We start from the raw sequence: 16501 nt of genomic DNA, 5'->3' as shown, positions 1-16501 counted from the left end.
ATTCACTTTCAGTAACTACTACATGGCCTGGGTCAGACAGGCTCCTGGAAAAGGACTGGAGTGGATTGCATACATCAGTAGCGGTGGTGGCAGTAGCAAATACTACTCTCAGTCAGTTCAAGGCCGGTTCACCGTCTCCAGAGACAATAACAGACAGCAGCTGTTTCTGCAGATAAACAGTCTGAAGACTGAAGACTCTGCTGTTTATTATTGTGCTCGTGAACCACAGTGACTGGAGTCATTTCATCTACCGTACAAAAACCTGTATCTTCCTCATGGAGCCATTGAACAATGTAACAACTACACTTTGTCAAAGTCAGCTTTATTTATATAGCACTTATAAAAGCCTATGGCCAACCAACAAGAGTCATCATCAATAAGAAACAATAAGAATCTGTATAGTATAATTGCATGTATTTCTTTGTTTAATTTGGCTGCAACTATGACAGATTCATCGATTGGCTTCAGTCAAATAAAATAAATACTTTCCTTGATTGTGTCTGATTGTGTGCAGCAGGACCCTTCCAACAGTATAGTAGAGCTACACCATGTAGCTACACAAAACTAATAAACTGATTCACCTCTCCTGCAAAATATCCTCAAATACTCCCAACTTTCATAATACTTACAATATCATCTATTTTTCCTTTCAACCAAAATTCACAACTGTTTGTCCAATGTGCCGCTGTACTTTTAGGTCATTTTATGCTGATTTATCTGATTTTAAATCATCTGTTCAGAGATATTACCAGGTAAATGTAGGGAAATGGAACATTTTGGGTCAAATACAATCGTTTTCTTGTTTTGTTTGTTTTGGGCCACCTGTCCTTGTAAATCTTTTATTTTCGTATGCTTTTTTATTAAAAGTTTTTACTTATTTAGAACACATCTGACTAATTTGCAAAGCTTCACTAAAATATAAATCATGTTTATATTGAATGATGCAGAAGTATTTAAATCATGCCTTCTTTTTTAAGGGGGAGGAGTAGATGCAAAAACTGATATGTTGATTTTGTTCTTAAGTGTCTCGGAGCAGAAGTCAGTGACTCAGTCTGATAAACAACTGCAGAAGGAACAACAGCAACAACAAAAAGAGTTAAAATGATCAGAACTGGTCATTTTGTCATTTTTCTTTTTGGTGCATTGGCTGGTAAGTAGTTAAAAAACAATTTATATAAAGTCAATGTGACTCTATTAATGGTGTGATTATATTTCTGCAGGTACTGACGGTCAAACACTGACTGAGTCTGAACCAGCAGTAAAAAGACCTGGAGAATCCCACAGACTGACTTGTACATACTCAGGGTTTAGTAGTAATCCTAGTAACGCTTGGATCAGACAGGCTGCTGGAAAAGGACTGGAATGGATTGCTTATATCAGTAGTGGCAGTGGCACCATCTATTACTCCCAGTCAGTCAAAGGCCGGTTCACCGTCTCCAGAGACAACAGCAGACAGCAGGTGTATCTGCAGATGAACAGTTTATCCTGAAAAGTGTTATTTATTCCCCCTTTAACAATTATCATATGTATATTTCATGGATAAAATAATAAAAAACAACAAACAACCTGACAGTTGACACGTCTTTAATTTGACACAATATGGTTTTGAGGAACTGCTTTTCTTATTGCAGAACTGTTGGTAATTGATCCCACAGTCAGACGGAAGACAGCAGTTTCTGAGTCTGTGTTGGTTCATTTCAGCAGAAACAAGATAGAAAGTCATGTTTTTGAAGGGACTGCCACAGCAGAGGTGGATGCTTTACATCAGATGTCTGACATGATGTAACCCTGAAAGAAGCAAAAACCTCAGCCAAGAGTCAAACCAAGAACCTTCTGAGTGGGAGGGAACCATACAAACCACCAGGCCACCACAGCCGCAGGAACTAAAATGAGATAAACACAAAAGCCTGAAGGAGCTGATGCTCATGAGTTCAAGAGCAAGTAAACTGACAGAAAACACATTTGAGGTTGTATCTGCTCCTCTTAAACAACTCCACATGAAAAACAAACTCTCTAAAACTCAAAGAGATTAAATACATGTGGAGAACACCAACAAAGTTTCTAATTTTAGGACTTTTTTTTACAAAACTTCGAGTGCAACGCTTATTGCAGTTCCCTTTTTGACCTCTAGAGGGAAGTTACAGAGTTGTTATCAAACTCACAAGTCAGAAACAGCAGGTGGTTTTATTGATGATCTTTGAAACATGAAACCTCACATTTTTTAAATCTGTAAAGTAAATCGACAGGTGGAGGATGAATCACAATTTTTCAGCAATGATTTTTACTTTAAAAAAATGCATATTTTTTACTCTGTTTTCAAGACATTTCTTCATCAACATCTACAGGTGTAAACAAGATTCTGAACAGAACTAGACCAGAATTCAGGTTTTACGTATAAACTCATGGCCTGGGTCAGACAGGCTCCTGGAAAAGGACTGGAGTGGATTGCAAGAATCAGTAACGGTGGTGGCAGTAGCAAATCCTACTCTCAGTCAGTTCAAGGCCGGTTCACCGTCTCCAGAGACAATAACAGACAGCAGCTGTTTCTGCAGATAAACAGTCTGAAGACTGAAGACTCTGCTGTTTATTATTGTGCTCGTGAACCACAGTGACTGGAGTCATTTCATCTACCTTACAAAAACCTGCATCGTCCTCATGGAGCCATTGAACAATGTATGTCAAGTTGCTTGTGTTTTTTGCCATGCAATTTTCCCCACTTGAAAGGGATGTCATCTACCCAGAGTTTTTTAACTGGAATCCACTAAATGACCAGACAGCTTTTCCTTTTCTTTCTTTTATTTCCAAGGTGAATAATCCATCCTTTGCCATTAGGTGAAAAACCTTTCAATCAAAACCCACAAAAAGAAAATGCTTAAATTCTGTACATAACTAAAATTATTATAATAGGAAATAAGCATACAAGATACGAGATAAGTGCAGAAAATACCATAAAATAAACACCTAAATAAATAAATACTGTGAAACGCAAACCTTAACATTAAATTGCAAATTTACAAATTAAGTTACCCATTTGTCCATTATTTTAGCATGTTGTCAGGTAAGTATGAATTTCACTTATTTTTAATATTTATTGTTGGTCTGTTTTTTAACATGTTTCAGGTAAGTATGAATTAATTTTAACATCAATTATTTTATTTAACCTTAATTACTTTATTTAACCTTAATTACTTTATTTAACCTTAATTACATTTACGGTCAATATTTGAATACAATGAAATGATATTTAAAGAATGATGTTGAATATTAAAGTATGAGAATACTCAAATCATGCTATAAATTAAGTAAATTAAATTAAGGATAAGCAATCAGAAATCACCATACGTGCATCAAACATTTCACAAGCCACATGTAGCCGGGCAACCAACCCTGTGGCTAAGCTAACGCTAACACAAACACAGGCAACCTTCAAATGAACGTCTGTACAAAGTCTCTGTTGAGCATCTTACCGGCTGCCTCTCTGGTGTTTGTAGATGCTCTTTCACTGCATGGGCTCACCACAGAGTTCAGATATAACAATAAACAGTCTCAGCCTGTCGCTGTATGCTGCCTGCATACCTGTTGCTCTGCCCATAGACATCATATAGAACACAGTGTTCTATATGATGTCTATGGCTCTGCCTGCATACCTGTGTGTCACTTCTTTTAGTGTCCGGGCAGCAACCATGGATCTATTATATAACTGGATAAAGTATCGAAAATGGCCGCCCATTCATTTCAATGGAGTTTGCTCACCCAGCGCATCCGCCGAAAAAATTTCTGACTTCCTGGTTTACTTCCTGGTACACGGGCCCATAGAGCATGCGCAGTTGAGTCACCTCCCATGATGCTCTGGGGCCTCCCATCATGCCCCGGGGCAATGTGAACGAGCGCTGCGCACTCTGGACCAATCCCCCAGCCTCGCGCTCAGAAGCCACGCCGATTTTTCCCAGTGGCCAGCCGCGGTACTGCAACAAAAAATCCCATGGGGCCCAGAAAGCTTTTTTCCCATAGACCGCAATAGTAAAAGAGAAGCCTCTAAAACTGTTCACCGGACACCTCCAGCTGTAATCACCGGCAATTACTAATCTTTGTATTCTATATTTTTAAGTCATGGACTTTATATCCGTCAAAAATGTTTTATAACGGATGGATGGATGGATGGATGGATGGATGGATGGATGGATGGATGGATGGATGGATGGATGGATGGATGGATGGATGGATGGATGGATGGATGGATGGATGGATGGCTGGATGGATAGATAGATAGATAGATAGATAGATAGATAGATAGATAGATAGATAGATAGATAGATAGATAGATAGATAGATAGATAGATAGATAGATAGATAGATAGATAGATAGATAGATAGATAGATAGATAGATAGATAGATAGATAGATAGATAGCCGGGGGTCATCCTTGGTCTCCGCCCCCAAACTGTCAAAACTCTTTGCTTCGAGCGAGCAAAACTCCATCTGCGAGAGCACAGGGGGAGAGAGAGGGAGAGCAGCAATCCAGCGCGCGCAAAGCAGCGTTTTTTACTCGCTTGCACCTTCCTCTGCTCCACTCGGTTGCTGAATATGTGCGCGAACATCAAACAAGTGCGCGCGGCTATTGAAATCCGCGCGCGTGACACAAAATAATTCACTCGCGCAAAGAAATATGCGCGCGTGCACATGTGTTATCGCTCGCTCCTTTAATGACATAAATATAACGCCATACCTGCGCCGTAGGGTTCAGCGTATGGTGCGCGTCGCCGCGTACCCTACGCCGTAGGCTCTGCGTCGGTGTAACGCGGAACCATAAATCAGCCTTTATGGTGCGCTGGAGAGGAGAGGAGACAGGGAGCTGGGTGGAGGGGGCGGTGATTTAGCGGATCGTTACGTAACGATCCGCCACCAAACCACACGCGCCGTTTTTGCATAGTTATGCGGAAAATCCCAGAAAGCACACAATACACTGAATGTTAAAAGTTTGTTGTTTTTTGGGTGTAATTGATGTCAAGACACCCAACAAAACACAAAAAATCAAGAAAAATGTGTTTTTCATGTCACAATCCCTTTAAATAAAAATGACTCGTTTTATCTTTAATTAAAAAAAACACACAAATGAACCATGTATAGTCTATAACCATGACTTTGAGAACAGCATCGGTTGATTTGCCCTATAAATCCCTAATTTCATTGTGTACATCTATCATTACCGGTCTGAAGGACTCATGAGCGCGCAGCGCTTGTCCAGAGCATGGATCTATTATATAACTGGATAAAGTATCGAAAATGGCCGCCCATTCATTTCAATGGAGTTTGCTCACCCAGCGCATCCGCCGAAAAAATTTCTGACTTCCTGGTTTACTTCCTGGTACACGGGCCCATAGAGCATGCGCAGTTGAGTCACCTCCCATGATGCTCTGGGGCCTCCCATCATGCCCCGGGGCAATGTGAACGAGCGCTGCGCACTCTGGACAAGCGCTGCGCGCTCATGAGTCCTTCAGACCGGTAATGATAGATGTATTGGGCAACTGGGCAATAGTTCCACTCCCGGTTTCCGTAGTTCCACTTCCGGTTTCCGTAGTTCCTCTTCCGGTTTTTGTAGTTCCTCTTCCGGTTTGTTGTAGTCCTTTTGCAGTTGTTTGTAGTCCTTTGTGTTTGCACTCATTTGACTTTGGTTGGACTTGATAATGTAACAACTACACTTTGTCAAAGTCAGCTTTATTTATATAGCACTTATAAAAGCCTATGGCCAACCAACAAGAGTCATCATCAGTAAGAAACAATAAGAATCTGTATAGTATAATTGCATGTATTTCTTTGTTTAGTTTGGCTGCAACTATGACAGATTCATCGATTGGCTTCAGTCAAATAAAATAAATACTTTCCTTGATTGTGTCTGATTGTGTGCAGCAGGACCCTTCCAACAGTATAGTAGAGCTACACCATGTAGCTACACAAAACTAATAAACTGATTCACCTCTCCTGCAAAATGTCCTAAATACTCCAAACGTTCATAATACTTACAATATCATCTACTTTTCCTTTCAACCAAAATTCACAACTGTTTGTCCAATGTGCCGCTGTACTTTTAGGTCATTTTATTCTGATTTATCTGATTTTAAATAATCTGTTCAGAGATATTACCAGGTAAATTTCAGGAAATTGAACATTTTGGGTCAAATACAACCGTTTTCTTGTTTTGTTTGTTTTGGGCCACCTATCCTTTTAAATCCTTTATTTTCGTATGTTTTTTTATTAAAAGTTTTTACTTATTTAGAACACATCTGACTTATTTGCAAAGCTTCACTAAAATATAAATCATGTTTATATTGAATGATGCAGAAGTATTTAAATCATGCCTTCTTCTTTTTTAAGGGGGAGGAGTAGATGCAAAAACTGATATCTTGACTTTGTTCTTAAGTGTCTCGGAGCAGAAGTCAGTGACTCAGTCTGATAAACAACTGCAGAAGGAACAACAGCAACAACAAAAAGAGTTAAAATGATCAGAACTGGTCATTTTGTCATTTTTCTTTTTTGTGCATTGGCTGGTAAGTAGTTAAAAAAACAATGTATACAAAGTCAATGTGACTCTATTAATGGTGTGATTATATTTCTGCAGGTACTGACGGTCAAACACTGACTGAGTCTGAACCAGCAGTAAAAAGACCTGGAGAATCCCACAGACTGACTTGTACATACTCAGGGTTTAGTAGTAATCCTAGTAACGCTTGGATCAGACAGGCTGCTGGAAAAGGACTGGAATGGATTGCTTATATCAGTAGTGGCAGTGGCACAATCTATTACTCCCAGTCAGTCAAAGGCCGGTTCACCGTCTCCAGAGACAACAGCAGACAGCAGGTGTATCTGCAGATGAATAGTCTGAAGACTGAAGACTCTGCGGTTTATTATTGTGCCAGAGAGTCACAGTGACACAAACAATCAGCAGACCTGAACAAAAACCTCAGAGACTGAACACATGAATCCACCAGAGGAGGAGCCCTCACGCCTCTGATGATCACATGCTGTTGAACTGAGCAGTAGACGTCTTTATTCTGTTCTGAGGAGACGAAACTGTTCAATCTTGTTTATCTGAGACCTCATTGGAGTTGGGTTTTTTTCAAATATTTGTCAACATTTTGAACAGTTTTAACAACAGTCTACTTTGTTAAAATCTTCTCCGACTGCATCTCACTTCTGGATCACATGGAACAAAAAATGTCCTTATTTAAACCCATTCCAAAGAAAATGTTTGTCCTTATTAAATCCATTTTGTTTTCTTTCTGAATAACATCACAAATTTATTTATTCTTTTAGAAATGATGAAATGACAGCGGGGGCTGTGGCTAGGGCGTCTCCGGTTTTCCTGGGGGGGGCTGGGACGTGGGCGTTGGGGTCCCGCTCGAAGGGCCCGGCCCTGCCTGGGTGGGGGGTGGCTGTCTGCGCTGGGGGGGCATTGTTGCCTTGGTCCTCCGTCGCTGGGCGGGGGCTGGGTCCGGGGATCGGGCCTCCCCTGACCGGGGGGTGCGCGGGCGGGCGCGGCGGCGGGGTGGGACTATTCCCAGGTGTCCATGTCTTATGTTGTCAGTATGAATGGGGGGATGTTGGACCGTTTCCCCCTCCGTCTGGGGGCTCCGGCGGCGCTGGAGGCGCCCGTGGAGGTACGGTGGGGCCCTGGCCCGGCTCGGAGGGCCGGCCCCCGTCTACTGGATGGCCGGTGGGGGAGCGTGGGCGTCCTTCCAGGGCCGGCTCTGCTGGTCCTGCCTCCTGGCTTCGGCCTCCGCTCCCCTTCCTTCCCCCCCTACACGATTCATACGCACATAGGCGAAGGGCGGGGGGTCCGGGTCGTGGGGGGCATTGTCCCGCGTGGACCGGCACTCCTCGCCTCACGGTTTTAACAGCACTGTAGACACTGCACATTCAACATTTAATAAATACATTTGACAAGGACACTTAGTTCGGGAGGCGGGGGGGTCGGTGTCAAATTGATACCTTGTCCTCCCCCTCCCTGTTTTTATGGCATTAATCACATGCACTCAACACCAGGGGCGGGAGGGGGTCTCACATCACCCGCGTTCCCTCGCCGGCCTGGGATAGGTGGGTCGGGATACCCGGGCCTGGCGGGGCTCGCCGTGCAGCCTGGGGTGGCTTCTGGCGGTGCTGGACCCCCCCGGGGAGGGGGAAACGGTGCGTGAGTGTGCGTCTGTGTCGGTGAGAATGCGGTATGGAAGGGTCCTGCCATGGAGGATTTGAGCCTCCATTGGCAGGACAACAAAATGTAATAATTTATTAACATTATGTTATATAAAGATGGTTATTAATATTATCATTATATTATTATTATTATCATTATTTTTATTGTATATGTATATGTATATGTATATTTCATGGATAAAGTAATAAAAAACAACAAACAACCTGACAGTTGACACGTCTTTAATTTGATACAATATGATTTTTCCAGATTACAATACAAGAGTGAAAGATATTGAGGATCTGCTTTTCTTATTGCAGCACTGTTGGTAATTAATCCCACAGTCAGACGGAAGACAGCAGTTTCTGAGTCTGTGTTGGTTCATTTCAGCAGAAACAAGATAGAAAGTCATGTTTTTGAAGGGACTGCCACAGCAGAGGTGGATGCTTTACATCAGATGTCTGACATGATGTAACCCTGAAAGAAGCAAAAACCTCAGCCAAGAGTCAAACCAAGAACCTTCTGAGTGGGAGGGAACCATACAAACCACCAGGCCACCACAGCCGCAGGAACTAAAATGAGATAAACACAAAAGCCTGAAGGAGCTGATGCTCATGAGTTCAAGAGCAAGTAAACTGACAGAAAACACATTTGAGGTTGTATCTGCTCCTCTTAAACAACTCCACATGAAAAACAAACTCTCTAAAACTCAAAGAGATGAAATACATGTGGAGAACACCAACAAAGTTTCTTATTTTAGGACTTTTTTTTACAAAACTTTGAGTCCAACACTGATTGCAGTTCCCTTTTTGACCTCTAGAGGGAAGTTACAGAGTTGTTATCAAACTCACAAGTCAGAAACAGCAGGTTGTTTTATTGATGATCTTTGAAACATGAAACATCACATTTTTTAAATCTGTAAAGTAAATCGAAAGGTGGAGGATGAATCACAATTTTTCAGCAATGATTTTTACTTTTAAAAAATGCATATTTTTTACTCTGTTTTCAAGACATTTCTTCATCAACATCTACAGGTGTAAACAAGATTCTGAACAGAACTAGACCAGAATTCAGGTTTTACATATAAACTCAGGGAAGAGTTGCCTCCTTAGTTTCCCCTTAGGTTTTATATCAACTCATGAATCCGTGTGGTCGTAAATCAGATGCTGGAGCATCACTGATTCAGTCTGGACCGGTTTGATTTTTGAGGAGGAGTCAATGCAAAATAGAGATCTCCAGTCTCTATTTATCTGACTGTAAAGTGAACAACAGAGAAAAGTGAGAACACAGTTGACACGATGGGATTCAGGACAGGACTGCTGCTTTTAACTATCTGCTGGACAGGTGAAAATGTTAACTGACCCTGAGTTGAATCTGTATTTATAAAGTTGTTAAAGTATATTTTATGAATACTTTCTTTTCCATTGACAGGTGCTGATGGTCAGACATTAACAGAGTCTGAATCAGTGGTTAAAAGACCTGGAGAATCCCACAGACTGACCTGTACAGCCTCTGGATTCACTTTCAGCAGCTATGGGATGGCCTGGGTCAGACAAGCTCCTGGAAAAGGACTGGAGTGGATTGCTTATATCAGTACTGGCAGTGGCAGCATCTATTACTCCCAGTCATTTCAAGGCCGGTTCACCGTCTCCAGAGACAATAACAGACAGCAGCTGTTTCTGCAGATGAACAGTCTGAAGACTGAAGACTCTGCTGTTTAATATTGTGCTCGTGACCCACAGTGACTGGAGTCATTTCATCTACCTTACAAAAACCTGTATCTTCCTCATGGAGCCATTGAACAATGTAACAACTACACTTTGTCAAAGTCAGCTTTATTTATATAGCACTTATAAAAGCCTATGGCCAACCAACAAGAGTCCTCATCAATAAGAAACAATAAGAATCTGTATAGTATAATTGCATGTATTTCTTTGTTTAGTTTGGCTGCAACTATGACAGATTCATCGATTGGCTTCAGTCAAATAAAATAAATACTTTCCTTGATTGTGTCTGATTGTGTGCAGCAGGACCCTTCCAACAGTATAGTAGAGCTACACCATGTAGCTACACAAAACTAATAAAATGCTTCACCTCTCCTGCAAAATGTATCTGATTTTAAATCATCTGTTCAGATATATTACCAGGTAAATGTAGGGAAATGGAACATTTTGGGTCGGATACAAACATTTTCTTGTTTTGTTTGTTTTGGGCCGCCTGTCCTTGTAAATCCTATATTTTCGTATGTTTTCTTATTAAAAGTTTTTACTTATTTAGAACACATCTGACTAATTTGCAAAGCTTCACTATGTTTATATTGAATGATGCAGAAGTATTTAAATCATGCCTTCTTCTTTTTTAAGGGGGAGGAGTAGATGCAAAAACTGATATGTTGATTTTGTTCTTAAGTGTCTCGGAGCAGAAGTCAGTGACTCAGTCTGATAAACAACTGCAGAAAGAACAACAGCAACAACAAAAAGAGTTAAAATGATCAGATCTGGTCAAAAACAATGTAGATAAAGTCAATGTGACTCTATTAATGGTGTGATTATATTTCTGCAGGTACTGACGGTCAAACACTGACTGAGTCTGAGGCAGCAGTAAAAAGACCTGGAGATTCCCACAGACTGACTTGTACATACTCAGGGTTTAGTAGTAATCCTGATAACGCTTGGATCAGACAGGCTGCTGGAAAAGGACTGGAATGGATTGCTTATATCACTAGTGGCAGTGGCGGCATCTATTACTCCCAGTCAGTCAAAGGCCGGTTCACCGTCTCCAGAGACAACAGCAGACAGCAGGTGTATCTGCAGATGAACAGTCTGAAGACTGAAGACTCTGCGGTTTATTATTGTGCCAGAGAGTCACAGTGACACAAACAATCAGCAGACCTGAACAAAAACCTCAGAGACTGAACACATGAATCCACCAGAGGAGGAGCCCTCACACCTCTGATGATCACATGCTGTTGAACTGAGCAGTAGACGTCTTTATTCTGTTCTGAGGAGACGAAACTGTTCAATCTTGTTTAACTGAGACCTCATTGGAGTTGGGTTTTTTTCAAATATTCGTCAACATTTTTAACATTTACTCTGTTAAAATCTTCTCCGACTGCATCTCACTTCTGGATCACATGGAACAAAAAATGTCCTTCTTTAAACCCATCCCAAAGAAAATGTTTGTCCTTATTAAATCCATTTTGTTTTCTTTCTGAATAACATCACAACTTTATTTAATCTTTTAGAAATGATGGTTAATGTTCATTAATATCTGATGCAGAAGTCTTCTCAGTCACTCGACATCCAGATAAAAACAGCAAAGTTATAATTTCTCAACATCCTCACAATTTCACTTCATCTTATGTAAAACACCAACATATTTCAATAATTACTCTAAAGAGGATTTACTCTGCAGTGAGTTTTGTCGGCTGACCACAAATTGTCACTCAGAAATATTGTATCTTCATCCATTTCTCCCAGACTGGAAGAAAACTGTTGATTATATAAAACTTTAAAGAACAGACTCAAAATCGTGTGGCTGCAACACTGTGAAATATCTGTTCAGCTTTATTGTAATGCAATTCATTAAAATGTAAAACTATTTTAATTCTCAGCCATCAAATGCTGTAATTGGATCAGGTCCTTTTAGTTTCTCTAACTCTCTGTTCCTCCATGTAGAAGGATCACTAACAATGAAGTTTCATCCAAATTAACTTTATGTTTTTACCTGATTGAAATATGAATAACTTAGATGTAAGATGTAAGAAAACTAGTTTCCTCTTTGCACCAATGGTGATTTTCATAGCACATTAAAATGAATTCATTTCCATAACAGTTCAAGTCTGATAAAGCGTCATCCTTGATGTGAGGAGGAGTCGATGTAAATCTCAGACGTCTTCCTCTACTTAAGTGACTGTAAAGAGAACGACAGATAACAGTGAAGCTACAGTTTAACATGATGGATTACAGGACAGGACTGCTGCTTGTAACTCTCTGCTGGGCAGGTGAAGACTGTCAGTGATGTTGATGTCAAAATGTTTCATTTGTTGTATCAAAGTCATGAATGACATGTATTTATTTTTTAATCTTGACAGGTGTTGATGGTCAGACTCTGATAGAATCTGAACCGGTGGTTAAAAGACCTGGAGACTCCCACAGACTGACCTGTACAGCCTCTGGATTCACACTCAGCAGTTTTCCCATGAACTGGATCAGACAGGCTCCTGGAAAAGGACTGGAGTGGATTGCTTTTGTACACACCGGAAGTTCTCATTTCTTTTACTCTCAGTCCGTGAAGGATCGATTCACCATCTCCAGAGATGACTCCAGCAGTAAAGTTTATCTCCAGATGAACAGTCTGAGGACTGAGGACACAGCAGTGTATTACTGTGCCAGACACACAGTGACAGACAAAAGCAGGAGACTCAAACAAAAACTACTTCCTCTTTGGTTTTCCCATTATCGTTGAGGACTTCACAATTTCTTTAATACCATGTTGATGGTTTGAATATCCTTAGATTCATTTTTTTTCCTCCCTCTCTTTTTTTAACCAAGTAGCCAAGCCAAATTTCTATATTGCATCACATTTAATTGAACAAGATTTCCTTTTTTTCATTTCTGCCTGACTAATTTGAAGACACAGCTTTAAATTAATCTAAACTTACCTATGAGGAAGAAGAAATAATAAAAATTAAAGCTGCAAGCAGTGATGAACGGGCCCTCGCACTCATGAACACAGCCTACGTGTCTTTATGTAAAACCATTCAAAAGTTACGTCAGAAAAAAGGAACTATCAAATATCGACAAATCAGAAAAAAGGGGCGGAGCCAATTTGCACCAATTATGGTCAAGGACTCAATACCGAATCAGATGACACCACCCACGAGTCTTTATGTCAAACCATTAAAAAGTTATGACAGAAAGTAGGAACTATCAAATACGGACCAATCAGATGAAGGGTGGGCGCGCTTTTTGGCGTCTAGCGTCGCCACGGTAACGCTTTTGACTGAGAAAAGTAATGCGCGTTGTCGCAGGATGGAGATGCACATTTTGATGTATAACACACCTGGGTGCACGTTACGGTTCGGACCGTATTAACGGCCGAAGGAATGGCATAAATTGCGCCAAAATTACATGATTAAGTCAAAATGGCTGACTTCCTGTTCGGTTTGGGCCATGGCGCCAAGAGACTTTTCTTTACGTTGCGACATGATACAGCTGTGTACTGATTTTCGTGCATGTACGTCAAACCGTATTGTGAGGCACAAAGTTTTCTAGGGGGCGCTGTTGAGCCATTTTGCCACGCCCATTAATGCAAACCATTAAATATCAAATTTTTTGCCAGGCCAAATTTGGTGACTTTTGGGGCACGTTTAGGGGGGGGCAAAAAGGCCCCTCATTTCGTCGGAAAAATTAGGAAAAGGAAAAAAAAAGGAAAATTTTTAGGACTACGGTGCTCGGGCCCTAATAATCGCTGCGATTTCAATCGGGCTTTGCACAAGACTTGCTGGTGCTCGGGCCCTAAATATTATAACACATGATTAAAGATGGTTCCTAGTTCGACTCCCAAGCCCGGCGGGAGTCTTTCTGTGTGGAGTTTGCATGTTCTCCCCGTGTTGGTGTGGGTTCCCTCCGGTTGCTCCGGCTTCCTCCCACAGTCCAAAAACATGTGTATTAGGTTAATCGATGATTCTAAATTGCCCGTAGGTGTGAGCGTGAGTGTGCCTGGTTGTCTGTCTGTATATGTGGCCCTGCAATAGACTGTCCAGGATGAAACCCCTGCCTCTCGCCCGTAATGAGCTGGGATAAACTCCAGCAGACCCCCGTCACCCTGCAAAGATAAAGCAGTTATAGAAAATGAATGGATGGATGATTAAAGATGTACAGAGGTACTGAAAGCTCACAGAAACATTGTAGAATATTGTTGAATAAAAACAAGCTCAACGCTTTATTTAACAATGTTTTGTAGATTCACCTTTTTACCCATAGAGGGCAGCAAAGTCTAGTTTTTGTCGTGACAGTTTGAATGAATGAATGACTGAATGACTGAATGAATGAATGAATGAATGAATGAATGAATGAATGAATGAATGAATGAATGAATGAATGAATGAATCAATTAATTAATTTATTTATTTATTTATTTATTTATTTATTTATTAATTTATTTATTTATTTCTAACATGTATGTAAAAAAATTAAAATAAACAGTAACATCTTCATATGCACATAGGTTTGAATAAGGAGTAAGTTTAAGTTTCAAAGTTTATTTAGACGGGACAATGCATATTCATGAACACTACATTTTAAGCAGTGTAAATACACCGGGTTTAGCAGAATTGCTAGTTTCCACCCGCAAGTAGGAAGAAGTATACACTTTTTCCTAGTTCCTACCCCTTTATAACTATGAATTTACATTATTGCTATTATTATATCTACACAATATCCATATAAATATAGTCTATATAAATACCATGTAAACATGCCCACCACTACACAACTATCCATACAAGTACATAGAAAATACAAACATCACATAAACAATACATCAATATATAGAAAATACAAACACTACATAAATCTATACAAATATATACTACACAAACTACATAAACATCCCTACAAATACACATATGCCACATACACAAAAAATATACAACATACATTACATACCGGTAACCATAACCATCCCTCTCAACATATGACATAAATATCCACATAAATATCTAAACATATCTTAAGCAAGTATAATATACCATTTTTCACTATTTTATTTGTTTATCACACTCCTCGTTAACCCATTTCCTCTTCCATATACCTGTTTATGAATAATTTTTTGTATCTCTTTTTAAACAGATTAATGTTAGTACTGTTTCATTTCCTTTTCCAAACTTTTCCACGGAGTCACTCCACACTTCGATATGCACATGCTTTCTGATGTCACATTTACAGTAGATCATAAAAAACTGGAAAACTCTGAACAAATTAGTTATAATTATTTCTGGCTAATTATTCTGAAAAGTTTGTCAAGTTTCGTAAATTACAAAATATTGCCTGGTTTGTTTTCTATCAACATTTTCAAAAGGTTTTCCTCTCAGTACAGTTATGTATTTATTACATTATTACAATGTCTTTGATAATAATTTCTGCAAAATCTTTCTCTTTTTTAAATAATGTAAATTGTTAAAATAATCAACATGGGAGGAAAAAAAACAAATCTGACCTGGATCACACACTAAATGCAAGTAAATTCACATGTATTAGTTTTGACATAATAATGCCCTAAAATCTCTATTGAGAGCATTTCATAAATGTATTTAAAAATAAAATTTTATAAAAAAAAAAAAAAGAGTAAATTGGTAAATTGAGCAGGATTTTTATATCATTTATATTATCTCCGTTAATTTCATAACTGACATAAAACAAACTTTCACAGTGATTTAAACTAAAGAAGTAATAATTCTCCTCATCCTGCCGATACGGCTCTTCTCTGATCGAGATTTAAAATATCCTGAAAATCCAACAAAGTAATCCGTAAAATTCTGCAACTGTAACAATTCAAAGAAAATTCTGATTCCCAATCTATCCCATTATACACACAGTTTGAGCCTTTCTTGAAGGTTTATCATTATTATTATGCCTGAACAATAACAACAACTACAATAATAATGTTAGTAACATATGGCAGATGAAAAAGAAATCATTCAAACTATTATTATATTAAGTGTTACATTTATTTGTAATAAATTATGTGCTAATTTCCTGAGAGACAACCCATTGAAATCATGTTTTTCTTACCTGAAGACGGTTTATATCCAGCGTGCAACAGTGCGTTTGGTTTTTGTACTGGAGTTTTTCATGGTGATGGACGGGGGGGGCACAATGATACACACCCATACAAAAACCTCCCAACAACAACCTGACTCTCCCCCATTGTTATGTTGGAAAAAGTAAAGTTTGAAATAAAAATAAAGGATATATACGGTATATAATTATATATATATATATATATATACATGTATAATTATATATATATATATATATATATATATATATATATATATATATATATATATATATATATATATATATATATATATAATTTATTAACTTCAGTTTGTCATTTGAATGTTCAATTTAAAAAAAGATTACATTTTAGAAAGCTGTCGTTGGGATACAAAACTACATAAAAGCTCATGTGCAGCAAAGAAGTGACATGATGACATTTGGCAAGAAATTAAATTGATAATTTATAAAACATCATTTATTGTAAACAATCAAAAATAAGTTGAGTTTCCAGTGGACTTGACAGATA

General features: G+C 39.1%; 1 protein-coding gene across 1 annotated transcript in view; it reads left to right on the top strand.

Annotated features, from left to right (window-relative positions):
- The first annotated feature begins 12142 nt into the window (after window positions 1-12142).
- The window catches only part of LOC133441421 (immunoglobulin mu heavy chain-like), a 34381-nt gene continuing 30022 nt past the window's right edge, over window positions 12143-16501 (top strand). The window contains exons 1-2 of the mRNA XM_061718701.1: window positions 12143-12191; window positions 12282-12585. Of these exons, the coding sequence (XP_061574685.1) occupies window positions 12143-12191; window positions 12282-12585 (353 nt within the window). The remainder of the gene's footprint in view (window positions 12192-12281; window positions 12586-16501) is intronic.

Source organism: Cololabis saira, chromosome 4, assembly GCF_033807715.1.
Source record: "Cololabis saira isolate AMF1-May2022 chromosome 4, fColSai1.1, whole genome shotgun sequence".
NCBI lineage: Eukaryota > Metazoa > Chordata > Actinopteri > Beloniformes > Belonidae > Cololabis > Cololabis saira.
This window is presented reverse-complemented; position numbering and strand designations above follow the sequence as displayed.